A 26969-nucleotide genomic window follows, 5' to 3' on the forward strand; every position below is an offset into this window, starting at 1 on the left:
TTATTATCTTCACAAGGCTGAATCGTTTAAAGAACTTGCTCAAGATTTTGATATCCTTTGGAAATGTTACCATTTTTATTTATTTATTTTTTACCGAGTCGTAGGAGTAGCTGTGTGGTAAGTAGCTTGCTTACCAACCACATGGTTCCATGTTCAGTTCCACTGCATGGCACCTTGGGCAAGTGTCTTCTACCATAGCCTCGGGCCAACCAAAGCCTTGTGAGTGGATTTGGTAGGCAGAAACTGAAAGAAGCCCGTCGTGTATATATATATATATATATATATATATGTATGTATGTATTTGTGTGTATATGTTTGTGAGTCTGTGTTTATCCCCCCAACATCGCTTGACAACCGATGCTGGTGTGTTTACATCCCCGTAACTTAGCAGTTCGGCAAAAGAGACCGATAGAATAAGTACTAAGCTTACAAAGAATAAGTCCTGGGGTCGATTTGCTCGATTAAAGGCGGTGCTCCAGCATGGCCACAGTCAAATGACTGAAGCAAGTAAAAGAGAGATGAAAGAGAGCACTTTGCATATCTGTTGTTTTATTTTTTTTAAACAGTAAATTAGTCAGATGACAATGGACAGTATACATAATATTTATAGGTCCTCTCAACAACAGCTGGCATTAGAATAGTTGATGAACTACCTGGGTATCTGTAGAAAGGATCTAGTCCAAATGCTTGTTGCAGCAGAGCAAACTCCACTCAAAGCACTGCAACACCAATTATTAGTGATGTTAAATCTACATGTGTGTCCTTCCTTTGCAAAACATTGTGCCTTTTTACACCTCTTTATGCCAAAATGGTAAAACTTAGCTGTTCAATAAATAGAGATCATTAAAAATAATATAGACTGAAATAAGTAGTGGACTTGATACGATCAACTATAACCCTTGAAAGCTGTGCCCCAGCACGGCCATATTCTAATGATTTAAAACCAGTTAATTCTTTAGCATTCATCTTAGTCTGGACCGGGCTGTGTTGTGTTCTTGAGCAAGACACTTTATTTCATGTTGCTCCAGTTCACTCAGTTGTAGAAATGAGTTGCGACGTCACTGGTGCCAAGCTGTATCAGCCTTTGCCTTTCCCTTGGATAACATCAGTGGTGTGGAGAGAGAGTGGGGGAGGCTGGTATGCATGGGTGACTGCCGGTCTTCCATAAACAACTTTGCCCAGACTTGTGCCTCGGAAGGTAACTTTCTAGGTGCAATCCAATGGTCATTCGTGACCGAAGGGAGTCTTTACCCTTTTGTATTAATCATGCCATTATCTCTTAGCTTTAAGATTTCAATGATGTGATTGTTTATTTTTAGAATGATATTGTAGGGTAGGTGTGAAAGGCTGGATCTGGCTGGTTTGAACATTCAGCATATATAATACTTAGGCCAGATATGGCCAGTTTAAACACTAAAGGTTAAAAAATAAAACTATACCTGTTGTTATAGAAATTGAAAAGAAAATATCACAGCCTTTTTATTGATCTATGAAAGACCTTCCTGTATTTCTCTTATATCCTTTTATGTTAAGGTCTCCTACATCTTTTGCTCCTTGCTAGATTGAGAAAGTAAGTAGTGAAGGAATTATTAGGGTTGATATGGCTGACTAAAACTATTGAAGGTGGTGGTGGTGGTGCCCCAGCATAGCTGCAGATGATTGAGTGGAACCTGTGAACCTGTTAAAGAACCAAAGAACAAAAAAGAATATTTTTAATCTTAGTTCCTGTAACAGTTTGGTTAACACAAATAAAACGATAAATATGTTCTTTAACTCCTTGTTCACAACAGATTATGCAGATGCTGTTCACAAAAATTGATTGTCCCTTTGTTTTCATGATGTCCAAGTCGGTAAGTCAATAAAATTTGACAGTTTTCAAATTTTATTATTGTTATTCAAATAATGCCTAAGTCAACTTAACTTTTCATCTTTTGGGGTCAATTAGATATGGTACTAGTGAATATTATTGTTGTTGTTGTTGTTGTTGTTAAGACAGCAAGCTGGCAGAATCATTAGCACACCACTTGAAAAGCTTCCCAGTAATTCACTTGCCACTACATTTTGAGTTCAAATTCCACCAGGGTCAACTTTGCCTTTCATTCCTTTCAGGGTCAATAAATTAAGTACCAGTGAAATACTGGTATTTATGTAATCAGCTATTTCCCTCCCTCAAAATGTCAGGACTTTTGCCTTTACTAAAAAGGATTATTATTATTATTATTAAAGCAGTGAGCTGGCAGAATAGTTAGCACACCAGGCAAAATGCATTTTGTCCATCTTTACATTCTGATTTCAAACTCTGTTGAGGTTGACTTGGCCTTTCATCCGTTTGGGGGTTGATAAATTAAGTACAAGTGAAATATTGGGGTCAGTGTAATTGACTAGCACCCTCCCCCAAATTTCAGACCTTGTTCCTATAGTAGAAAGGATTATTATTACTATTCTGATGATGATGATGATAATGATAATGATGGTTCTAATGTCTGCTTTACCAAGCTTGCTTGCATGGGTCAGACAGAAATTTTTGAGGTTGATTTTTCTGTTGCTGGGTGTCTGTCCTGTCATCAACTCTTGCTTGTTTCCAAGCAAGGTAAAAACACACACACACACACACACACACACACATGGATCCACCTTACTCACTTATGAAAATATAATATGTCTAATTATTGCTTAAACATAAGTGGCAATAAAATCATCATTGATGCCCCAATGATCTAATAATTTCTTTAGAAATTTTTGTATGATATTGAATTGAATTAAATTTTATTCTCTAGACGTTAGACTCCAATGTTGTCAATAAGCACAAATTTTGCCTCCTGGAACTCCGAGAATGCATGGATACTTTCAGGTTGAGGAGAGATCAAGCTAAAGAGGTAAAGTGATGTTTAACAGTTAATTTTTTCCCTTCTTATATTCTTCTAATCGTAAACTATGTTTATCATTGGTTTACCCAGTGATCTCAGGCAATTTCACTGCCATGTTAAGTAGTTGTTTTTATATCTGTTCTGGAACTTTATATTGTACATAAAAAATAACCTTAGGAAAGGATCTGTGTTAAAACAAAAATCATTTAATAAAATACACAAATCATCAGAGACCAAACTACCATATTTTCCAGTATACAAATCTAATTTTTCAAACCAAACTTTACAGCCAAAATCGGTAGTTCAGCTACATCAAAACCAGTTCAGGGGACCAAATGCAGCAGGATTTGGTAAAATAGTGGCAATGTCTGAATGTTTACATTACATATTTACACTAGATAGTACTTTCACTTGAGTACCAAGAAATATGATAATTAATATTTAGTGTGGATCATCATCATCATCATTTAACGTCCGTTGTCCATACTGGCATGGGTTGGTTGGTTTCACCAGAGCTGCATCAAACTCCAGTCTGATTTGGTATGGTTTCTATGGCTGGATGTCCTTCCTAGCACCAACCACTTTACAGAGTGTGTTGGGTGCTTTTATGTGGCACTGCATGGGCACTTTTGCGTGGCACTGCCACAAGTGCTTTTCACTACCAGAGAGGCTGGTCTTAGAACTTCAGCCCGGGAATACAAGTTTTCTTGAGTACAGCAAGATGCCAGTTAGAATTGCCACTGGATCACATGAGCTCCTCCACCTTTTAAATGTAATTATTAAAAATTAGGTTAATACTTCAAACACATGTAACCTTTTTAACTGGCCATGAATTTGCTATGTCATCACAAGTTTCTGGATTTGATCCTACTGCATGGAATTTTGAGCAAATGTCATTTATCATAGACCTCAGGGAAAATTGGGGAGATGGAATCTGTGAGGAAATCTATTAGAGAGCCTGCTTGTTTTTGTATAAAAATCTTCACCCATTGTCTGATTTAATACTATAATGTGTCTCTGAGTGCTTTTAGTGGAGTCCACTGTATTACAAACATTCAGAGCAGGTTTTCAATCTGAGGACAACTCAATACTTTGAAGTAACAATAACACAGAAAATGTAGCTACTTACTTCTTCAATTTCCTCTATTAGTCTTGGAGACTTTAAAAACATCACAGATACTGCCATTCCTCCTATGACTAAACCATTAAATAAATACAACCTAATCTCAAGACATTTAGATATTGAAATTGTGTTTTATTTTCAGAGCCTCAACATCATTATTTCATCTGAGAAACAGAATGGTTCAGATTTAAATTCAACTTTCCACAGCAGAGAGGTATGCCATGTGTTTTGTTAGTATGTCTTTCTTTACATGTCTTTCACTCTATATATCTTTTATATCCTTGTGGATAAACAGCGGGGAAAGAATTTACACAATGCAATACAATCACTATTACACGAAACTCAATGCTCTCTATCAATGGCTCACAGTGACTGCCAATCACTCACAGTTCCTTGTTTTATAGCAATGGATCAGTCCATCTTTGGTCACTTGTGGGGGTGGTCGGAATCCTTCCACATCAATATCATTCTGTGTGTTTTTCTATCAACATGTCACTCTTCCTGTCCAATGGTAATTTTTCTGTCTACATTTTTGTATGTAAGCCCATTTCTCTATACATTAGCTAGTCTCTCTCCACCCCTCTACACATCACCCAGTATGTCTACCCTACTCCACACAGCAGGCTGTTTCTCTCTCTCTCTCTCTCTCTCTCTCTCTCTCCCCTCTCCCCTCTCTCTCTCCCTCTCTCTCTCTCTCTCCCCTCTCCCCTCTCTCTCTCTCTCTCTTACTCTCTCTCTCTCTCCCCTCTCACCTCTCTCTCTCTCTCCCCTCTCTCTCTCTCTCTCTTCCCCCCCTCTCTATCTCTCTCTCTTCTACATTTGTCTGGCCACAATTAGTCTTGTTTCAACCAACACAACAATTATGTCATTGACTTCTCCTTTATTGTGAACCCCTAAGTGAAGTCACATGGCTTAGTGGTCAGAGTATTCAGCTACAATCATTAGGTCATGAGTTCAATACCTGGTGGCACACCATGTCCTTGAACAAGACATTTTATTTCACATTGCTCCAGTCCACTCAGCTGGCAAAGATGAGTTGTACCTGTAGTTCTAAGGGCCAGCCTTATCACATTCTGTGTCATGCTGAATCTCCCTGAGAATTACTTTAAAGATACACCAGCTGTTCTATTGATCAGATCAACTGGAACCCCCATCATTATAACTGGCAAAGTATCAGTAATTATTGTCTGCATATCAGTTTGTCATTTTGTCCATCTTTATATCAGATGTTCTTTTTTAAAATAGACTCAGGACCAGAGATGGGACCTCAACCAATCTCAAATGCTTACCATTTACAATGCTATTCTTTCAATTTCAGAAATTAAACATGTGCCGCTGTCTCTACAAACTAATTTTTCAACTGATGTCGTTGTTTGAAAGTTACTCCAAAGTTCTGGACATTGTATATAATGTGGACATTCCCACCCAGGTACAACAAATTGCATTTTTAATTTTTATCTTCTATAAAAATTTTTTTAAATACTTCACTCCTGAGGACAATAATGACGACGACGACGATGATGATGATGATGATGATAATTATTATTATTATTAAGGTGGCCAGCTGGCAGAATCGTTAGCACGCAAGGTGAAATGCTTAGTGGTATTTCATTAGTCTTCACGTTCCAATTCCTTCGAGCTGGCAGAATCGTTAACTCACCTGACGAAATGCTTAGCAGTATTTCGCCTGTCACTGAGTTCAAATTCCGCCGAGGTCGACTTTACTTTTCATCCTTACAGGGTCGATAAATTAAGTACCAGTTGAGTACTGGGGTCGATGTAATTGACTACCCACCTGCCCCAAATTTCAGGCCTTGTGCCTATAATAGAAAGGATTATTATTATTATTATTATTATTATTATTATTATTATTGTTGTTATTATTATTGCTATTATTATTAAGGCGGCGAGCTAGCAGAAGCATTTGCACGTCAGGCAAGATGCTTAGCAGCATTTCATCCATCTCTATGTTAGGAGTTTAAGATCTGCTGAGGTCAACTTTGCCTTTCATCCTTCCAGGGTCAATGAGATAAATTTTGCTGTTCATCCTTTCAAGCTCGATAAATTAAATACCAGTGAAAGACTGAGGTCAATGTAATCGACTTACTCCTCTCCACAAAATTTCAGGCCTTGTGCCTATAGTAGAAAAGCTTATTATTATTATTATTACTATTAAATTGAATAGACTACTGCTGCTCCAACACATCATCTCTGTATGTGTGTATAAGTACAAGTTATATTATGCAATAGAAATTTCTGTAGGGTCAAAGGATCACCAAAACCCAAGCAGAGACCACAACAGGACAGTTTGCTTAGTATATAGAACTGATATGTAACAAGGTAAATGGAGAAAGAAACACACCCCTCCTCACTACTTCTAATTAAGAAATGTTTCTGTTTACTTTTCTAGGTCATTAATATATCCATATCAGTTACAGCTATAAAGAAGAATCTTACCCAAATCTGGATGGACTTGGAAAATGGGCACAACAACCTCTTTGACTTGGATTCTAATGCTGAAACCAAAGAGGAAGTTGTTGCCTGCCTAATTCAGTATATAACGGCACACCATTATCTTCAGGCTCTACAGTTGTTACGTCTTTTCAGGTGACAAATCTTATATAAATATCTATTCTCAGTGACTGGCATTTCAGGCTTTTGTGTTTGTGTGTATATCTGTCTGTCTATATGTATGTATGTTCCGTAAATCCTCGAGTATAATCTGCATTTTTTTCCAAAAATTTAAAGGTCAAAATCCCTAGTGCGTACTATATACGAGGTTAAAAATGAAAAATATTTTCTAAGCAATGTCCGAGTCTCTATTTGCTGTCCGGCAATGTTTATTCAGACGCATTTTGTGATGTCAGGTGCGAAAATACCTCAAACTAAGCCTGAAAGCAATGAAGTCATAAAAGAATCATCCATAACTTGCAGTAAGCAACATTTATTAAAATAAAAGTGTTGTATATCGTCTGCACTGGATGGTACTCAGGATGACGTGTGGAAAGATGAAATAAATGAAAGTGAATCTTCTGATGTTGACTATGAATCTGACGATGACGGAGATTTAAACTACAATGATGCTGACATGTTTACATGCTGAAAGTGACATTGAATTTGAAGGATTTGAATAAATGTTTTTGCTTTTGCTTTTGCAACTGATAGTGATAAATATGTGAAAGGCAATTTACTTAATATTTATTTTTCACTGACGTTATTTCTGTTATTTCTTTATTTTCTGCAAACAAAGTGCACAAAAAAAGCTACATGCTTGCATTATGTTATATATACAATAATAATAAAGGACGTTACCGTATATACGTTTACAAACAAAGGACGTTATATAGACCTCATTGACTCAAGTTAGAGAAGGGGTGCGTATTATACACAGGGTTTAGCTTTTTCAGAGGTACAGCCCCCTAAAAATCCCCTGCATATTATACTCAAGGGCGGACTATACTCGAGGATTTATGGTAGGTATGTATGTATGTATGTATATTGTTATTCAGTTTTATTTCAAGATTTCTTGCGAATAGAGAAAGAACTGGTTTCTAACCTAGATCCAAAGCTCCTTCATTGGAATTTCAACATCAAGAACAGGGTGTGTATGTATGTATGTGTGTGTGTGTGTGTGTGTCTGTGCATGCAGATTTGTATATTTTGTTTTATGTATGTATTCTCATGCATACAGTTGCACGCCTAGACATGCTGATGTACACTTAAGTGATAAACTTATGGAAAGCTTTACAGACTTTTACAGTTCCAGTGATGGATCTGTAGTCTTTGAACCAGCTTTCTCCATTCTGGTTTTATGTATGTGTGTGTGTATGTTTGTTTTTACAGTCATTATTCCGTGCTAGGTGTAAAAATAATCAGGTAGATGAACATTGAGTGTGTATAACATACATCACCCATACACACACACACATGGACATATAGATACATACACACACATAATACAACATATTTAACTGTGTGTGTGTGTGTATGTCTGTGTGTAAACACAGCAGGTTGTATGTACATCTCTCTCTCTCTCTCTCTCTCTCTCTCTATATATATATATATATATATATATATATATATATATATATATATGTAATATAATATAGGATAAATTCTTTATAAGAATTTATCAAGTAGTCAGCGTGAAAAAAACCTCATAATGAAAAAATAACGAAAAATTTTGTAATGAAAAAATTCATCATTTCCTCATAAATATAATTAATTATATATAAGGGCATCAACTGTGCATTAATGCCTCACGCTTCGAGGGACTAAATAAGTAAAAAACTACCAAAAATAAGCAACATATTTACTGAAAGCGAGGGAATGCAGCTTTCAAAATTTATCTCTTAAAAACATTTAACTCAACGGTAGACCACTGGTTTCTCAATCAAATACAGAAAAACTGTGAAGTAACCTGTATTCCTTTGTTCATCAGTACACGTATGGTCAAGATATATATATATATATATTTATCATTTTTTTATTTTGTTTTAGATCTGAATGGCCAGCTGATATATTTGGGTCTACTTCAGATGATGACGTTCAGGTTTTGCTCAATATTTATTGCTGTTCTTTGGCAGAAAATAACAGTAAGTGGTCTTCATATATCATTCTGTTTTGATGTTTAATATTTATTATAATTTTTCCTGCTTCTTTCCTTCTTTCTTTTTTCTGTAAATGACGTGTGTATGCAGAAACAGAAAAATATATGCAATTATATAATTTAAATGTGTGCTAACTGGGAACAAAACTTAAGGTCTTTTTATAAGAAAAGTAATTAACTATACTGATGTTCATAAGCCATATAATATAATCTCTTCGTATTATATTATGAATATAAATATATATGTATAATGTCAAAGAATTGTAATCTCAGTTGTAGACTTTTTTTAATTGAAAATTTAGACAATTTAATAATTACCTGTTATAGCAAGACACCTGTTTCTGCCTCTTTGTTTCTCTGTCACACTCAATTTGCCCCCCTCGGAACTTTCCAGGAACTAATCCCCCCCCCCCTTAGAACTTTCCAGGGGGTAAATTTTCCCCCTCGGAACTTTCCAGAAAGTAATTATTTCCCCCTGATCTCCTTCCTTGGAACTTCCCAGGAAGTAATTGCCCCTGGGAACTTTCCAGGAAGTTATTCCCACCTCGGAACTTTCCTGGAAGTAATTATTCCCCCTCCTCCGCTTCCTTGGAAATTTCCAGGAAGTAATTCCACCCTTGGAATTCTCCAGGAAGTAATTTTCCCCCTCGGAACTTTTCAGGAAGTAATTCCCCCTCGAAACTTTCCAGGGAGCAATTTCCCCCTCCCCTTCCTTGGAACTTTCTGGGAAGTAATCCCCGGAACTTTCCAGAAAGTAATTTCCCACTTGGAACTTTCCAGAAAGTAATTTCCCCCTCGGAACTTCCCAGGAAGCAATTATTCACCCTCCTCCCCTTACTTGGGACTTTCCAGGAAGTAATCCGCCCCTCCTCAGAACTTTCCGGGAAGTATTTTTTTCTTCGGAACTTTCCAGGAAGTAATTTTCCCCCATTCCCCTCGGAACTTTCCAGGAAGTAATTATTCCCCATCCTCTCCTTCCTTGGAACTTTCTCAGCGATTCTCCTCCCCTTGATGGAAATTTATCCCCCCTCCCCATTTTATTTCTTAGCAAACCCTATTTCTCTCTGCCTCTTAAACTAAAAGCAACCGCAGATGGTAGCAGCAGCTGTCACCAGTCAAATTTCACATATGTGTGTGAGGTTTTGCTCACAAGGATTTGATTGGTCTAGGGCTATAACTGAAGACACTTGCCCAAGACACCATGCAGTGTGAATGAATTGGAAATGATATTGTTTTAAAGCAAGCTTCTTAACCTCACAGTCACACCTAGGCATTAAATATTAGCGGACTGGTTCTTGTGCGGGTGGCACATGAGATGCACCATTTTGAGCGTGGCCGTTGCCAGTACCGCCTGACTGGCTCCTGTAGGATTTTCGAGCGAGATCGTTGCCAGTGCCCCTGGACTGGCTTGTGCGGGTGGCACATAAAAGACACCATTTCGAGCGTGGCCGTTTTCGTGCGGGTGACACGTAAAAGCACCCACTACACTCTCTGAGTGGTTGGCGTTAGGAAGGGCATCCAGCTGTAGAAACTCTGCCAAATCAGACTGGAGCCTGGTGTTGCCATCCGGTTTCACCAGTCCTCAGTCAAATCGTCCAACCCATGCTAGCATGGAAAGCGGACGTTAAACGATGATGATGATGATTCAGAAATAAAAATTTATTGTTTTTCATACAAGTGGTGTCTCCATGTAATCAACTTGAGTGATTTATTTTCTTAAAGAAATTATTTTTGTGTTTTGTGATCTAATAGGTAATTAAATCCAAAAATTTTCTCCAACAGTGACAATATTATTGCATAGAATTAATTTACATGCCTTATGTTGCATTTTGTTGTACATTGGTACGAGTGCAGCTGTGTGGTAAAAAATTTGCTTCCCAACCACATGGTTCCAGGTTCAGTCCCACTGCATAACACTTAGGCACTTGTCTTCTACTGGAGCCTGGTGCAGTCTTCTTCCTAGCCAGCTCCTGTCAAACAGCCAATCCATGCCAGCATGGAAAATGGACGGTAAATGGTGATGATGATGAATGAGCTGTTGTTGATGGTAGTAATGATGATGAAGGGGAAGAGGGGAAGAGAGGAAGGAGGGCAGTGTTGATTATATTTGTTTTTTTTTTTAGGTGAGCTAATAATGTTGTTTATGCTAGAGGTGATGTTAATGATGGTAATGAATATGATATTTATTAATGATGAAATGACTAAACAACTTACAAAGTTATTTTTTTATTATTTGCAGGTGTGTTTGTGGCGACCCTCTGTGAATCTGGTACCAGTCAGATTGCAAATAACTTGATGGAACTCAATGCTACACTCTCTTTGCTTAGTTCCTCCTTGGTGGGCCGGGGCAACAAACCACGGAATGTATAAAGAAATGAAGTTCCCGACTCACTCATCTTTCTCTTAACAGCTCAATCTTGTCTCCCAGATCACTACATCTCCCTCTCCAATCTACTAAATAAAAATCACCATTTTACCATGTCTTTCTCTGTGATTATTAAATTGTGTTAAACAATTTTCATTTATATTTTATTCCGGTGTAAAAAAAAAAAAAAATGAGAAAAACCTTTCAGAAACATTTTCTTTTTATTGTTGTTTGTTTGTTTTTGGAATTAAATCATAAACATTAAAATCAAAATAGTCTTTGTTTTTCTGTTTCTTATTGTGTTCCATTTTCATACGATATTCTATTACTGCTATGATAAAAGCATGTATGCAAGCATACATGTGTGTATATATGTATATATGTATACAGATGTATGTATCAGGTCATCTCATAAGTTCTGTCCAAATTTTGAATAAAGAAAACAAGTGATCAAATGTTATGTTTAATTGAAATTTAATCATCAATGTACTTTCCATGACTTCCTTCCATCTATTTACAATCTTTTTAATCCCATCAATGTAAAGCTCTTTTGGTTTCAAAGCAAAGAACTCTGAAATGTCAGTTTCGACCTCCTCCTGGCTTGCCAAAGTTATGTCCCGCAAATGATTCTGTAAACTACGAAACAAATGGTAGTCTGAAGGAGTAAGGTTGAGAGAGTAAGGTGGATGAGGAATTTTTTCTCAACCAAGCTCTTCGATCTTTTGTGATGTGATCTTTGCAGTGTGGGGTCATGCATTGTCCTGATGAAACATCACTCCTTTTTGATTCACAAAAGCGGGTCTTTTTTTCTTCAAAGCTTGGTTCAAACGCTCTAATTGCTGACAGTAGACTTGAGCATTGATTGTTGCATTAGGTGGTAACAATTCAAAGTGAATTACTCCTTTGCAATCCCACCAGACAGAAAGAAGAACCGATTTCCCACGAAGTTCCCTTCTTGGTTGTGGTTGAGCTTTTTCCTTTTTACCAAGCCACTGTTACAGCTATATCTTTATTTACAATGTTTTCGATCGTAAGTTATAACAAATATTATTGTTTCTTAATTAAAAGCTATAATGATAATCTTGTTACTTATAACTTAATTATAAATACTTATCACTAAGCATAACTCTTAGTTTAGGCTGCATAAATGTTATGATGTATACATACCAAGATGCTGAATGTGCGTTCATACGTACATGTATGTTGAAGATATAGATTATATTTTTTTGACTGTTACACATAAAAAAATACAGTTTCATTAATATACAGAAATAAATTCAACAAGTTGTAAGGAACGACCGTGCGAACTCATAAAAGGAGATATGGTGACGAATGGAAAAACAGAGGACTCCTTTTATTTAAACGTGTCACACGGTCGAACATACAAATATATATCAAAGATGATATACGTGATATGTTATGCGACGATAACATAGATGACCAGTAATGAAAGACCACAACCGTATAAGATGAATAACAGAGATATTTATTGTAGCGTTAAAGATGTATGTCTGTGTGAGAGTGTGAATGCGACATATAATAACATAATCAAAGACAGGCCGTCATACAAAGAAAAGTGTGTATGTGAGTGATACATGTGTGTATGAGAAATATTACAGCAGAGAAAAAGAGAGTCAATAACACGTGAACAATTATACCAGATCTTTAGTACACTATAGGAAAAGTTCTCTATGTGAAAGTGAGTTGGCTGAGTGTGGCAGTGCTGATCACTAGTTGTGATGTCGTGGCATCGATGCCGGGCCATGATTCTTGTTATACAGATGTTCGTCGCTGGCTGAGAATTTCTTGTCTGTTTAAGAACTCTTGTCTGTTTATTTACCGTGGTGAAGCTGAGTCACCTAACAGAATCAAAGAGAGAGATGTGCCGCGGAGGTTTGGTTTGGTGTACATAGTAAGTCGTGTTGACGCTGGTGGAGATTGTTGCTGGTTAGTAGTAATCGTAGATTCATGTTGGTCATGGCGATGATGCTGGATAGTAGTCGTAGACTCTTGTTGCTGATGTGGCGACGGCGGTGGTCATCGTGGCTGGACGAAGCTGCTGAAGTGGTCGCTGGCTGCTGCTGCTGTCGTGTGGTACACGGAACAGTTCTCAAAGAGAAACTGGACCGAGACAAATTTGGCCGCCGAGTTAAAGCTATTTATAACAAACTATTGGCTCACCAGATGGTAGAAATATACTCTATCACGTGACCTTATTAGGGGCCGTGATTGGTCAGTTTGCGTTCTGGCGGGAACGGTTCGAAGAAGTTGCCGATTCGAATAATGATCAGTCACGTGATGACAAGGAATGGGTTCTCTACTACGCTCGCATTTATTTATATTTAAATGAGAAGAATGGCGATAGCAGTTTTGTATCTAATGGCGGGAGGTAGTTTCACTACACTAGCCTCGCACCAGTCGGTTTGTCGAAGACAAACAGACGAAATAAGGAAAAAAAATTTTGTAGTGAAAAAGACTTATAGAACGGTTGGTCTATTACTGGCATTTAGTCACCATTTTTGGAAAGTTATGTGAACTTTTCAAGTTGGGCTGTACAGATCAGAAGGGCTGTATAAACGAATCAACGTCAGGGGTCACCAATTGTAAGGTAAGGACCGACGTCGGGGTCACCAATTGTAAGGGAAACTGTGAACAGGCTCGCGTTGGCTGTACAGATCAGAAGAGCTGTATGAACGAATCAACGTCGGGGGTCACCAGTTGTAAGGGACGACCGTGCGAACTCAAAAAGGAGAAATGGTGACGAATGGAAAAACCGAGGACTCCTTTTCTTTAAACGAGTCACACGGTCGAACATACAAATATATATATCAATGGATGATATACATGATATGTTATGCGACGATAACATAGATGACCAGTAATGAAAGACCACAACCGTATTAGATGAATAACAGAGATATTTATTGTAGTGTTAAAGATGTATGTCTGTGTGAGAGTGTGAATGCGACATATAAGAACATAATCAAAGACAGGCCGTCATACAAAGAAAAGTGTGTATGTGAGTGATACATGTGTGTGAGTTATTACAGCAGATAGAAAGAGTCAGTAAATGACACGTGAGCAATTATACCAGTTCGTTAGTACACTATAGGAAAAGTTCTGTATGTGAAAGTGAGAAGAGGCTGAGTGTGGCAGTGCTGATCACTAGTTGTGATGTCGTGGCATCGATGCCGGGCCGTGATTCTTGTTATACAGATGTTCGTCGCTGGCTGAGAATTTCTTGTCTGTTTAAGAACTCTTGTCTGTTTATTTACCGTGAAGCTGAGTCACCTAACAGAATCGAAGAGAGAGATGTGCCGCGGAGGTTTGGTTTGGTGTACATAATAAGTCGTGTTGACGCTGGTGGAGATTGTTGCTGGTTAGTAGTAATCGTAGATTCGTGTTGGTCATGGCGATGATGCTGGATAGTAGTCGTAGACTCTTGTTGCTGATGTGGCGACGGCGGTGGTCATCGTGGCTGGACGAAGCTGCTGAAGTGGTCGCTGGCTGCTGCTGCTGTCGTGTGGTACACGGAACAGTTCTCAAAGAGAAACTGGACCGAGACAAATTTGGCCGCCGAGTTAAAGCTATTTATAACAAACTATTGGCTCACCAGATGGTAGAAATATACTCTATCACGTGACCTTATTAGGGGCCGTGATTGGTCAGTTTGCGTTCTGGCGGGAACGGTTCGAAGAAGTTGCCGATTCGAATAATGATCAGTCACGTGATGACAAGGAATGGGTTCTCTACTACGCTCGCATTTATTTATATTTAAATGAGAAGAATGGCGATAGCAGTTTTGTATCTAATGGCAGGAGGTAGTTTCACTACAAAGTTGAAAGAAACGAGAAGTAAAAGGAATTAAATTTCAACATTAATTTATTATGTACATTTTTGGCATTTATAGAACAGTTAGAAATAAAATAAGCTACATGTACAATTTTGTGATTCCAATTAGTAAATGAAACTTGTGTAACAGGGAATAAATAATACCAAAAAGTTTTCCAGATGCCCATTTTATTATATAACTCTTCAAACAATATTTCCAGAATTTTCATTTCTAATGCCTACCTCACATCAATAATACAATGACGATAACTACATACTGGATTATGATACTGCAATAATCCAGATATGCTTCATGGAAACACAGCTTGGATTTTTTTTATTAACCTGCGTAATAACGTATGACTATAAATCATTAAGCAGTTACATTAGATTTATCTCCCTTGAACTAATTCTTATATTCGTGTCGCTGCCAGACCGTTTTTATTCCTCACATTGTTTATACAGTTTTGCATTATCCTATGTATCATATCCTATAAGGTTCGACATAGGAAAGATTCGACTACTATTTTCTGCACGGCCAACCACATAGAGGGTTCCGTGTTGGAAGTGCTTGTATACCAAATCAATGTAAGTCGCGTTTCCAGTTATTTTTTTTTTCGTTCTTCTCATTCACTTCACATTTTATAATTATTTCTAAAAATTTAGTCCTGTGAAAATAGTATTAAATATATGTTTAGTACTGATAAACGCTTCTATTTCTAATTTTCTTCATATCTATCTATTTCGTCATCTTTATACACACATACCCGTCTGTATATGTCTCTTTGTTTATATTTACACTCATCTTTATCTAGTTATCTAATTGTTCACTCATCTGTATATCTATTTATCTGTTTACACACTTCTCACTCTAAATTTCTGTCATGGACATAAGAGTAACATCAACATTCAAATACCTACCCCCTTATTTCCAAAATACATACTAGTCGATCCCGTTTAGCTTTTCCATCCAGCTGCTGTTATATTTTGCATAGTAATTACATACAAATACCTATTCAGATTATTGTTGTTTTAACACCAGCAGGTTCCGATCGAGAAGATGTAAACAAGTTAGAGTCACTCCAGCTATAGTCATCGTGTCTTTTTCGGTTAAACTAAAGCGTTGTGGATGTTCCGATCCCTCTCCACACCCACCCCCGTCCGCGATCGCACATTTTTCTTCTTTTTTTTTCATATACGTTCAGAGCAAGTTGTTTTACACCTATTACACTAATTCATATGATATATATATATATATATATATATATATATATATATGAGATATATATATATATGAGATATATATATATATATATATATATATATATATATATGAGATATATATATATATATATATATATATATGAGATATATATATATATATATATATATATGAGATATATATATATATATATGAGATATATATATATATATATATATATATATATATATATATATATATATATATATATATGAGATATATATATATATATATATATGAGATATATATATATATATATATATGAGATATATATATATATATATATGAGATATATATATATATATATGTATGTATATATATATATATATATATATATATATATATATATATATATATATATATATATATACATGAGATATATGTGTGTGTGTGTGTATATATATATATATATATATACATGAGATATATGTGTGTGTGTGTGTGTGTGTATATATATATATATATATATATATATATATATATATACATGAAATATATGTGTGTGTGTGTGTATGTATATATATATATATATATATATATATATCATAAATATAAGGGATTAGCAATTGAGTTGCTTCTCCAACATACTGTGGAGAAGCAACTCAATTGCTAATCCCTTATATTTATGATGATAAACGGTCTTACCGATAAAGGTTTTTTTCATACTGAACTACTTGGCAAAATTGTTAATTATTAATTTTATTATTAATTGACGATTCCCTGCCCTCATTTCTTGTATATATATATATATATATATATATATGAGATATATATGTATGTATATATGGTTCTGGGTCCATTCTCACTCCATACCACCTTGGGTAGGTGTCTTCTATTATAGACCCCCCCCCCCTCCATCCTCTCTCCTTTCCAAACCGTAAAAATATTGGATTTGCAGCATAGTAGGAGGCCAAGGGAGTTGATTCCATGTGAAAAATCCAAGGGTTTTTTTTTTTTTTTTGTGAAAAGCATGGTGGTGAGTTGGTCAAATTTTACAGCAAACTTTACTGAAGCTCACTATGACAAGCTCTCTCTTTTGGCCCCTTCACTACTGCGGCATCTACAGCTCTCAGCTCTTCACAGTATCGGTAGGTCCCCTCAACTCAGCTCACCATAACATCACTCCAACATTACTCCAGCCTTTGTACATCTTGCAATGAATCTCTACCAAAATAAAAACTGTTATAGTTATATTTAGTGAGTGTTCATTCGCCATTTACATGCAGCCTACATCTAGTCATTACATTACCAACCAAACATGAATACATTCAATCTCATTAAATCATTGTATTGTTATTGCACCACTTGGTACTTGCATAACAGCTAATGAATGCAGCAGCTGTGAAAAACAACTGGATACTTAGGTTCTTCATGGTTGGTCTTATGAATATAACACTAGTTGTTACTCTAAGTGAAATCAGAATGATAATTGAGCCATTAAAAATAGGTATACAGTGTATACAGGAGCCTGTGGCAGTTGTATCAGTCAGATGGGGAAAGATCAAGCGGTCTAACTCAGGGGTTTTCAAACTTTTTGACTTGCAAACTCCTTTATATTTCAGGCTTTACCTTAGGGACCCCCTTATAAACGTTTATGAAATTTATACATAAATATTTGCTTAAAATAACATATAGTTTTACATTTATTTATTTAATAGTATTTAACAAATAGGTTTATTGTTAATTAAAAGATTTTGATTAAAAAACATATATAAAATCAAATTGCCCATAAAAAGTATTTGCTGTCCACGGACCCCTTGTCTTGTCCTTGCGGACCACAGTTTGAAAACCCCTGGTCTAACTTCTAATCCTTTGAGATGGTACCTGAGTGTCATATGAGAATACACCGTAGTGGATACGATTGCATTTAGTGCTGCAACACTGGCCAAACAACTCTAAATCACCAAATTTGATTAAATAGGGCTACACAATTTAATTGTATTTGATCCAAAACATTCTAGACTTGAGATGCATATGACATAATTGCAGTACAACAATTAATGAAATCTGCAGATGACTCGTTAATAAAAAGGCTACTTTTGCAAACCTTTTATTTCTAGGACTTCCAGTAGCAATATTTCACTATGTTTGAATTGGTATTTCATCCTCTTAGGAGCAATAAGTTGTCAAATGAGTATTAGTAATGAACAGTGGTTTAATTCAACTGACTGTGAACTGCAAACTGTAGCATTTGTTGATAATCCTTCTACTTGCCCTGTGCATTTAAAAATGAGTGCAATTAACCAGTAAGGGTTAGTAATATGAAGTGCATTGGCTTTAGTAGACAGAAACTGATAGGAGCCCATCATGCATATATGTGCATATGCACATATATGTGTGCATATGTATGTGAGTGTTGGTGTGTGTATGTTTGCGTCTCCTTATAATTATATAATTATTGTAAATGAGTGTCACTGTCATAAAAGCAGTGTTGTTCATTTCCAGTATTCTACAAAAACATGTCTGGCCTCATGGAAATATTACTCCTCTTAGAAATAGTTAAGAGATAGCGACAGAAGGGGCATGTGGGCACAGAATTGAGTGGAATTCTTTGGGGTTTGGATAATTCACCTTTGAAAACATGGGTATTTCGCTTGACATCCTCAAACAACCTTTATTCAAGGACCTTTTGAGCGGGATGGGCTACTTGACCTGAAGAAAATTCTAACTGGGCCCCACCTGCAAGGTCATGTGCTGTTTATCTTGATATGAGACCACTATGTCATGCACATATGGTTGTGATGCATGTGCTTGATGTACCCTTATCAGACGGGTAGTCATGATGGGTATACTGGGCTTCGTATATTTTACCCTCGTGTCACTTTGATGGCATGCCCTGCTATCTCACTCAATAATAATAATAATTGTGTATGTTGTCATGAACACCCTCATATTATGCTTAACTATTCTGCCTTACTTTTAATTTTGTTTCAGTTTCTATATAAGCTGACACCCTAATCAAGAAGACAGTGATATCAATATGAAGAACATACTATTTACCATAGTCTTCACGGCACTGCTTACCTTGGCTGCTGGCTTTGTCTATAAGTGTGACAATCAGGACTGTTCTAGCTGTCCTTCTGTGGAAAATTGTGAGAAAACTCTAAAATGTGGTTGCTGTAAAATTTGTGTGAAATTCATTAGTAAGTATGAGAGTTTAAATTGCATCATCCATTTAACTTGTAAACCTGATAAATTGTGTTTATGCTTGTATTCACAAATATGTTGTGCAACGTATAGTCATCATCATTTAACGTCGGCTTTCCTTGCTGGCATGGGTTGGACAGTTTGACAGCACCAGGCTTCACTGTCAGTTTTGGCAGGGTCTGGCTTATAGTTGGCTGTACTCTAGTCAACACTGAGGTTTGATGTTTATAATATATGTACGCCAGATAACAATTGAGTTTGTGGTTAGCTTCACTCCAGTCATGTTTAGAATTTATTCTTTTTTACTCTAGGCACAAAGCCCAAAATTTTGGGGGAGGGGGCCAGTCTATTAGATCGACCCCAGTACGCAACTGGTGCTTTTGCCTGTCGTGCTAATATTTCTGCCAGCTCGCCACCTTACGCTTAAAGTTTGTCAAACCTCAGATAAAACTACAGTTTATATTTCAGATAGAACTTGATGGTATGAGGCCCCTCGTCTGGGATGCCACATGCTGTGATACCTTCTCTAGTGGCAACTTGGTGTGTTCAGCTACAAGTCCAGACTCTGCTGCTCATTAGGTTGAGAAAAGCAAACTGCCAAAGCATCAGTCACTCTCTGAAGGTTTATGGTTGAACCAGTAATGGTGGAGATCTCCAGTGTTCTCGGCCCCAGACCATATCCCTGCTCACCACAATTAGGGTGGAGATGGCTATCTGCAGGTTCAAACCCCATGAATCAGAGTGGCTATTCCAGCGCATCTCCCTCACCATCTTCCTGGGCAACGTCTTTTCCATTTTATTTGCTGTGACCATAAGGCAGTCTGAATTACAGGAAATCAGGTGAATGCAAGAATTTTGTAGCTTACTACATGAACATTAAAATAATGAAGTGCTTCTGTTGCAACAAGAAAAAAAGGAAAAAGAAAAAGAAAAATTACCAAATTAAGCGCAGGAGTGGCTGTGTGGTAAGTAGCTTGCTTACCAACCACATGGTTCCAGGTTAAGTCTCATTGCGTGGCACCTTGGACAAGTGTCTTCTACTATAGCCTCGGGCCGACCGAAGCCTTGTGAGTGGATTTGATAGACGGAAACTGAAAGAAGCCCGTCGTATATATGTGTGTTTGTGTGTCTGTGTGTCCCCCCACCATCGCTTGACAACCGATGCTGGTGTGTTTACGTCCCCATAACTTAGCAGTTTGGCAAAAAGAGACCGATAGAATAAGTCCTAGGCTTACAAAGAATAAGTCCTGGGGTTGATTAGCTTGACTAAAGACAGTGCTCCAGCATGGCCACAGTCAAATGACTGAAACAAGTAAAAGAGTAAGTGAGTTCAGAATCATGCTTTCATCTTCTGACCCACAACTCCACAATATATTACAGATATATTGTGAAATCTTTGAATGAGGCAGATAATTCAGTTTTTCTTTCAGTTTAGCGAGGAGTAAAACAAAAGAACCAGTGCAAGGTATACTTGTTCATTGTCTACTCTGTAATGATAGAGATAGATTTCTCATATTTCTCTGTCAGTTATTTCTCTTCAAAGAAACCAAAATTTGAACTTTGTCCTTTTTGAATCTTTTAAGTAGATGAAATGGTTCAATTTCTTGTATTAAAGTAAGCTTTTGTACATTTATTCCAGAGGAAGATGAAATCTGCATCTCTACAACCAAAATGCTTCTGCAAACTCATATGGAATGTGCTACAGGACTTTTGTGTAATCCATATACCAAGAAATGTACTAAAGGTATGTTTTTGGAGTGTTTATACTTTTGTTGGTTTCAATTTTTGGACAGTGTATCTTTTAGTCAGGAAGGAAGTGGCTACTTGTAGTGGCTATGCATGCATGTGTGTAAACAAAAACTGGAAAATGTGATATATTGTAATTCCATGTTACATGTGTTTCCTTAACATCTATATACTCTGGGATCTTGAATAAAAGCACCTCACAAATTCACATCAAGAATCTTGTTAATCAAATACAAAAGCTCTATAAGCTTTAGCCTTCCACATTATAAATTAACCAGATTTTATTTATTTATTTATTTTCAGATCACAGTTTCCTCAACCAACTGCAAGAGAAAAAGCCTTCATTTAATAATACTGTCATCTGCCACAACGACATGTACGTAACATTGAATCTATGTACTATTCCAGTTTTGTAGAATTGTCTATTGAACATGTAGTTGTTGATTTCTTATAAGTATATAGACATAAGAGTGGCTGTGTTGTAAGATGCTCACTTCCTAACCACATGGCTCCAGGTTCAGTCCTACTGCATGGCACCTTGGGCAAGTGTTTCTATTACAACCTTGGGCTGACCAACGCCTTGCAAGTGGATTTGGCAGACGGAAACTGAAAGAAGCCTGTCATATGTGTCTGTGTGTGTGTGTTTGTTTGTTTGTTTCCCATAACCTCTTGATTAATGATGTTTGTCTGTTTATGTCTCTCATGACTTAGCAGTTTGACAAAAGAGTATAATAGAATAAGTACTGGGTTAAAATTCCTCAAGGCCTGACACAGCAGGAGCGCAGTCTAATGATTGAAACAAGTAAAAAAAAAAATGAAAGATAAAACACCCCTGGTTTATATGAGATGAGGCACAATGTAGTGAGATGAAAATGATAAAAACAGCATCCTGATATTAGTTCTTCACTTGGCTATTTGCATTCTAGAACACTAAATCTTTTACTTGTTCCAGTCATCAGATTGTGGTCGTGTTGTGGCACCACCTTGAAGGGTTTAGTCATACAGTTCGGCTCCAGTATTTATTTATTTTTTTATTTATTTATTTTTTTCAATCTGATACTTATTCTATTAGTCTCTGTTGCTGAACCAATAAATTACAGGGACATAAACAAACCAACACCAGTTGTCAATTGGTTGTGGGAACAAACAGCACAAAAAGGCACCCCCAGTTGCCTACACATATATATGTATATGTTTGTGTGTGTGTAAGGCACACGGCTCAGTGGTTTGAACATTGGACTCACAATCATGAGATAGTGAGTTCAATTCCAAGACTGGACTGTAAGTTGTATTCTTGAGCAAGACACTATATTTCACGTTGCTCCAGTTCACTTAGCTGTAGAAATGAGTTGCAACATCACTTGTGCCAAGCTGTATCAGCCTTTGCCCTTTCCTTTAATTACTATTAGTGGCATGGGGAGAGGAGGCTGATATGCATAGGCAACTACTGGTCTTCCATAAGCAACCTTGCCCAGACTTGTGCCTCGGAGAGTAACTTTCTTGATGCAACCCCATGATCATTCATAATCGAAGTGGGTCTTTACCCTTTACTTTGTTATTTTCTTGTTTGTATTTGTAATTGTATAACATGTTCTCTGGTTTTCTTTTTTTTTTATCTTTGTTGCCATACACATTCGCTTGCTTTCCCTCAAAAAAAATTAAAGCTCTCAGCTTAGATTTTTGGGGGCAACCAGATTTGAACAGTCTCAAGTGTAACTGCCCGAAACTGTAAGGATAATTTCGTAACTTGACTGATGAGAGAAACTTGCAAATGATCCATCCTTGTTTTTCCCTGTCCATCTTTTTATTATTTTTTCTGTTTGTCTTCACATCATCTATCATTATTGTTGTCTGTTTACGTTCTTACCGCCCCCACCCCCCAAAAAAAATTGCTGGCCATGTGCCAAAATCTGAAAACCAATATTTCTTAAAATTATTTCGTGGCATGGAAGAAGGTGCCCATCAAAACGGACTCACTTCATTTTTTTTTTTTTTGTTTGTTTATTTCTTGTTTTACTTATTTATTTATTTTTCTTTCTAGATGTTACTGCAGCTTTAAGGGACAAATACTTACAGGATATACAGCTCTGCATATCAATCATCTTACTCCCTTGTCTTGTAGTAAGTAATCTTGCTAACCTATTCTTTCCAACACTCCACTCTTCATTGTTCTTTCCTTGTTGTCTCCAAGCTGAGATTATTTATAAGACCATTCTTGATTTATACTGTTTCTATAGAACTGAAATGACAAGAGTAAATAAAAATCAAAACCCTTAGCCTTTCAACATGTAAACCAGCCATATCCAGCCCAAATAACTTATCTATTTTATGCTCAAACCAACCAGATTTGGCCTCTCATATCTATCCAATAGTATCATTCTAAAAAATTAAACATTCACATCAGGAGTGGCTGTGTGGTAAGTAGCTTGCTTACCAACCACATGGTTCCGGGTTCAGTCCCACTGCGTGGCATCTTGGGCAAGGGCAAGTGTCTTCTACTATAGCCTCGGGCCGACCAAAGCCTTGAGTGGATTTGGTAGACGGAAACTGAAAGAAGCCCGTCGTATATATGTATATATATGTATGTGTGTATATATATATATATATATATATATATATATATATAAGTCAGTAAATAGTGGGGTTGTGTTAACCGCACATGGAGAAATAATAGGAAAATGAAATAAACATTTTCATTCTCCTTCTTCTTGATAATTTGCTTTTCGCAATGAAAACTGGTTAGAGATCTTTATTAAAATATGCTTCCAGTTTAGCATTCTGCCTTTTTTTCATTTTCCTATATATATATATATATATGTATGCGTGTCTGTGTTTGTCCCCCCCCCCAACCTCTCACAGTTGCCTTACCTGCTAGAAATAGCAGCACACATGCTCTTACATCAGATCCCAATGCTGGCTGTTCAACAACCAAATGAAGGTCAGATTTTCAATCTCAGGATCATCCTGATTCCAAAAAAGGGTATAGTATGTCTATGTAGAGCAAACGTAGACTGAGATTCAGGGATCCTGGACAGACAGAGTTTCACTTTTATTTATATAGATGATGGAAGCGTGTCAGTGTCAAACGTGTGTTTAGGGATCAAAGGAGGAACCTGTGTTAAGGATCAAAGTTAAAACATATGATTGCAGATCTTTTTATTTGATATTTCTAAAATTTCTTCAAAGAACAATAGCAGCTTTCCTTTACATCACAGGTTCTCAACCAGGGTCTATATCAAATTTTGGGAGGTCCACGCCCCAAAATAGTAAATTGGGGATCCACAATAGTATTTTAAGGGCCCCTGAAAAAATTTTGCTTTATATGTATGTATTGCAAGAAAGGGCTAGGTTTCTTTCTTTGGCATTTTACAACAAAATAGGAATTTTGAAAGACATTTCTATAAGACTAGATTTTAAGCATTAAGTGGCTATGGGGGGTCCACTGGAGTAAAATAGTAATCAAAGGGGTTCATTGATAAAAAATAGTTGAGAAGCCCTGCTTTAGATTAATACACGTCTTTATATGTGAACTGGGGTCAATTCAAAAGTTGTTTCAATGAATTCTATTTACTCAATGAACTTAAATTGCTTCAGTGGATAACATCTGCACTTAAGAATAAATTTGGTAAAATGTAACATGTCTGTTGAGGATAGGAGCAGTTCTCTTATTGGAAGCTTTAACTTGTCAGTGTAAAAGAATTGTACTAATCTTTTAGATAGATTTCTGTTTTGTTCTCTATAATCATATATTTTATTTCTTAACTTTACAGACTGTGCTAGACACAAAGTTAACTATAAGAAATCAGGGTTACTTGGGAAACTGTTTCTGTGCACCAAAAAGGGTAGCTACGAGAACATTCAGTGTAGTGGGTCAAGTTGTTATTGTGCTGATGAATCTGGAAAACAAGTAAAGGATAAAGAAGGATTTCATATAAGTGAGATCGAGAGTTACCAGTGTTAATTAAGGTTTGTATTGTTTGTATTTTCATCGAGTTTACCTTTGACTTGCTTCCCCACTGCATCATATATAAACACTCGTACACACATATATAAACACATACACACACTCGTACACACATATAGACACACACACACACACACACTCGTACACACATATATAAACACACACACACACATACATACAGTGGGGTGTTGAAAAGTCTCTGGCTTTGGGTAAAAGAAAATACAGGAGGATCAGTTAATTATGATTTTATTCAACATATTCCCCTCTCAGATTCACACACTTATTGCAGTGGTCCTTCAATACTTCTAAGCCTTACAAAAGAACTCTGAAGGTTGGGCCTCCAACCAGGCCTTTTGCAATACCCTTAAAGCCAGGAACTTTGCAGCACCCCCTCGTACATGCATATATGCAAGCATGCATTTGTATGTATGTGTGTGTTTGTTTCGCTTTGTCTTGACATAGTGTGATTATTGTAAACAAGTGTCACTATCAAACAAGCAATGTCGTTCATTTCCAATATCCTGCAAAAACACATCTGGCCATGGAGAAATATTAGCTTGCCTTGAAACAGGTACTTGTTAACAAGAGTTTTTTTTACTTGTTTCAGTCATTTGACTGCAGCCATGCTGAGGCACAGCCCTGAAGGGTTTAGTAAAATTGATTCCAGTACTTATTTTGTCTTAAAGCTGATATTCTATCAGTTTTTTTTTTGTTTTTTTTTTTGCTGAACCACTAAATTATGGGGCCATAGAGACAGATCAATAATTTGGTGGTCACCAGTTGTCAAGTAATGGTGAAAACACACACACACACGTACATACACACACACACATGGCACAGTTTCTTTTATTCTCTGTCTACCAAATCCATTTACAAGGCTTTTAATCCTGGAGCTATAACAGAAGACATTTGCCCAAGGGCCTACACTGTGGGACTAAGCCCAGAACCACATTGGGAAGCAAACTTTTTGCCACACACACCCATACCTGCATCATCATCATCATCATTTAACGCCTGCCTTCCATGCAGGCATGGGTTGGACAGTTTGACAGGGGTCAGCCAGGTAGAAGACTATCCCAGGCTACTCTGTCTGTTTTGGCAGGGTTTTTATGGTTGGATTCCCTTCCTAACACCAACCACACCATCTAAACCCTGCATCTAAATGCAAAAAGAAAAATCCAAATTAATATAAATACATCTATCATCGATATTTAACTGATCCTCTACTGATCAGAAGGTGAATTATGTCCATGTCTATAAATTTCAGACTATTTTGCACTGCTTATTTATATAATAATTTTCTGCTTATTTCAGATTATATTTTCCAAAAGGAAGCATTCAGATGATTCTAGTGATTCAAACTTCATTGTCTGTAAACTGTATTCAAAATCCTTTTTATATTATTGTTATAGAGATAGTAGTTAATAGTGGAAAGATGTTATCAATAGCCAAGCAAAAATAACTTTATCACCAACACAATATGATGTTAATGTTTTTCTTGTCACGTTATTTCCACGTTATTTATAATATTTCTTATTGATGAAGGCATTTCAAATTTTGTTACGAATCTGTTATGCATTTAAGTGTTTAAGCATATTTTTATTAACTCATGCATTTATTACTTGATGTATTTTACCCAGAAATAAAATATTTTAAAGCAAGTCAGAGAGTGGATGTAGTTTTTATCTTAGCATCATCATTTCTTTTATTTATTTTTTACTTGTTTTAGTCATTGGACTGTGCCCATGCTAGGGCATTATCTAGAAGTGTTATTTAATCAGACAAATTGCTCTCAGTACTTATTTTTAAGTCAGGTTTTCCTATGCTATTGGTCTCTTGCTAAACTGACAATGATTTAAACAAGCTATCACCAGTTGTCAAGTGAGGGCATACACATACACATGTGTGTATGTTTGTGTGTGTGTGATTAAGGAGTTTATTTCCCAATTGTGGTCTTGGGTTCAGGACCACTGTGTGATACCTTGGGTTATAATTCCTGGCTGACGAAAGATTTGTCAGTGGACACTAGAAAATGCCCATTGTGTGTGTGTGTATG

At 36.6% G+C, this 26969-nt stretch overlaps 2 protein-coding genes and 1 long non-coding RNA gene across 19 annotated transcripts in view; 2 read left to right on the forward strand and 1 right to left on the reverse strand.

The window, feature by feature from the left end:
• LOC106877886 (protein furry) overlaps positions 1-11237 on the forward strand; it is a 157959-nt gene extending 146722 nt beyond the window's left edge. For 16 of the 17 annotated variants that reach the window (XR_016244684.1, XM_089364816.1, XM_089364821.1 and 13 more), the window contains 8 exons: positions 1-50; positions 1786-1850; positions 2778-2876; positions 4133-4204; positions 5309-5419; positions 6401-6597; positions 8491-8585; positions 10839-11237. The exon at positions 1-50 is cut by the window's left edge and continues 41 nt beyond it. Coding sequence is in view for 16 of the 17 variants with exons in the window: in XM_089364816.1 (XP_089220942.1) it covers positions 1-50; positions 1786-1850; positions 2778-2876; positions 4133-4204; positions 5309-5419; positions 6401-6597; positions 8491-8585; positions 10839-10969 (820 nt within the window). In the remaining variant the exon portion in view is untranslated. The remainder of the gene's footprint in view (positions 51-1785; positions 1851-2777; positions 2877-4132; positions 4205-5308; positions 5420-6400; positions 6598-8490; positions 8586-10838) is intronic. The other variant, XM_089364830.1, reaches the window with a different exon arrangement.
• Positions 11238-12431: 1194 nt separating this feature from the next.
• Positions 12432-15948, reverse strand: LOC149132395 (uncharacterized). The gene is made up of 2 exons (XR_016244688.1): positions 15717-15948; positions 12432-14794 (listed from the first exon to the last, which is right to left on the reverse strand). It is a non-coding gene; the product is annotated as an uncharacterized LOC149132395 (long non-coding RNA).
• LOC106877888 (uncharacterized) lies at positions 15199-26574 on the forward strand. Its single transcript, XM_014926932.3, has 7 exons — positions 15199-15383; positions 18991-19199; positions 20843-20947; positions 21253-21325; positions 22991-23070; positions 24720-24915; positions 26228-26574. Exons 2-6 carry the CDS (start codon positions 19037-19039, stop codon positions 24908-24910), a joined length of 612 nt encoding a protein of 203 aa, XP_014782418.2. The 5' UTR covers positions 15199-15383; positions 18991-19036; the 3' UTR covers positions 24911-24915; positions 26228-26574.
• The last annotated feature ends 395 nt before the right edge of the window (positions 26575-26969 follow it).

Source organism: Octopus bimaculoides, chromosome 16 (genome assembly GCF_046866305.1).
Source record: "Octopus bimaculoides isolate indiv1 chromosome 16, ASM4686630v1, whole genome shotgun sequence".
Taxonomy (NCBI): Eukaryota; Metazoa; Mollusca; class Cephalopoda; order Octopoda; family Octopodidae; genus Octopus; species Octopus bimaculoides.

Excerpts from the sequence above, each read along its gene's own strand:
- LOC106877888 (XM_014926932.3), top strand. The coding sequence starts at position 19,037 with ATGAAGAACATACTATTTACCATAGTCTTCACGGCACTGCTTACCTTG. Across the intron at positions 19,200-20,842 it reads AATTTGTGTGAAATTCATTA|AGGAAGATGAAATCTGCATC; the intron begins GTAAGTATGAGA and ends CATTTATTCCAG. Across the intron at positions 20,948-21,252 it reads TACCAAGAAATGTACTAAAG|ATCACAGTTTCCTCAACCAA; the intron begins GTATGTTTTTGG and ends ATTTATTTTCAG.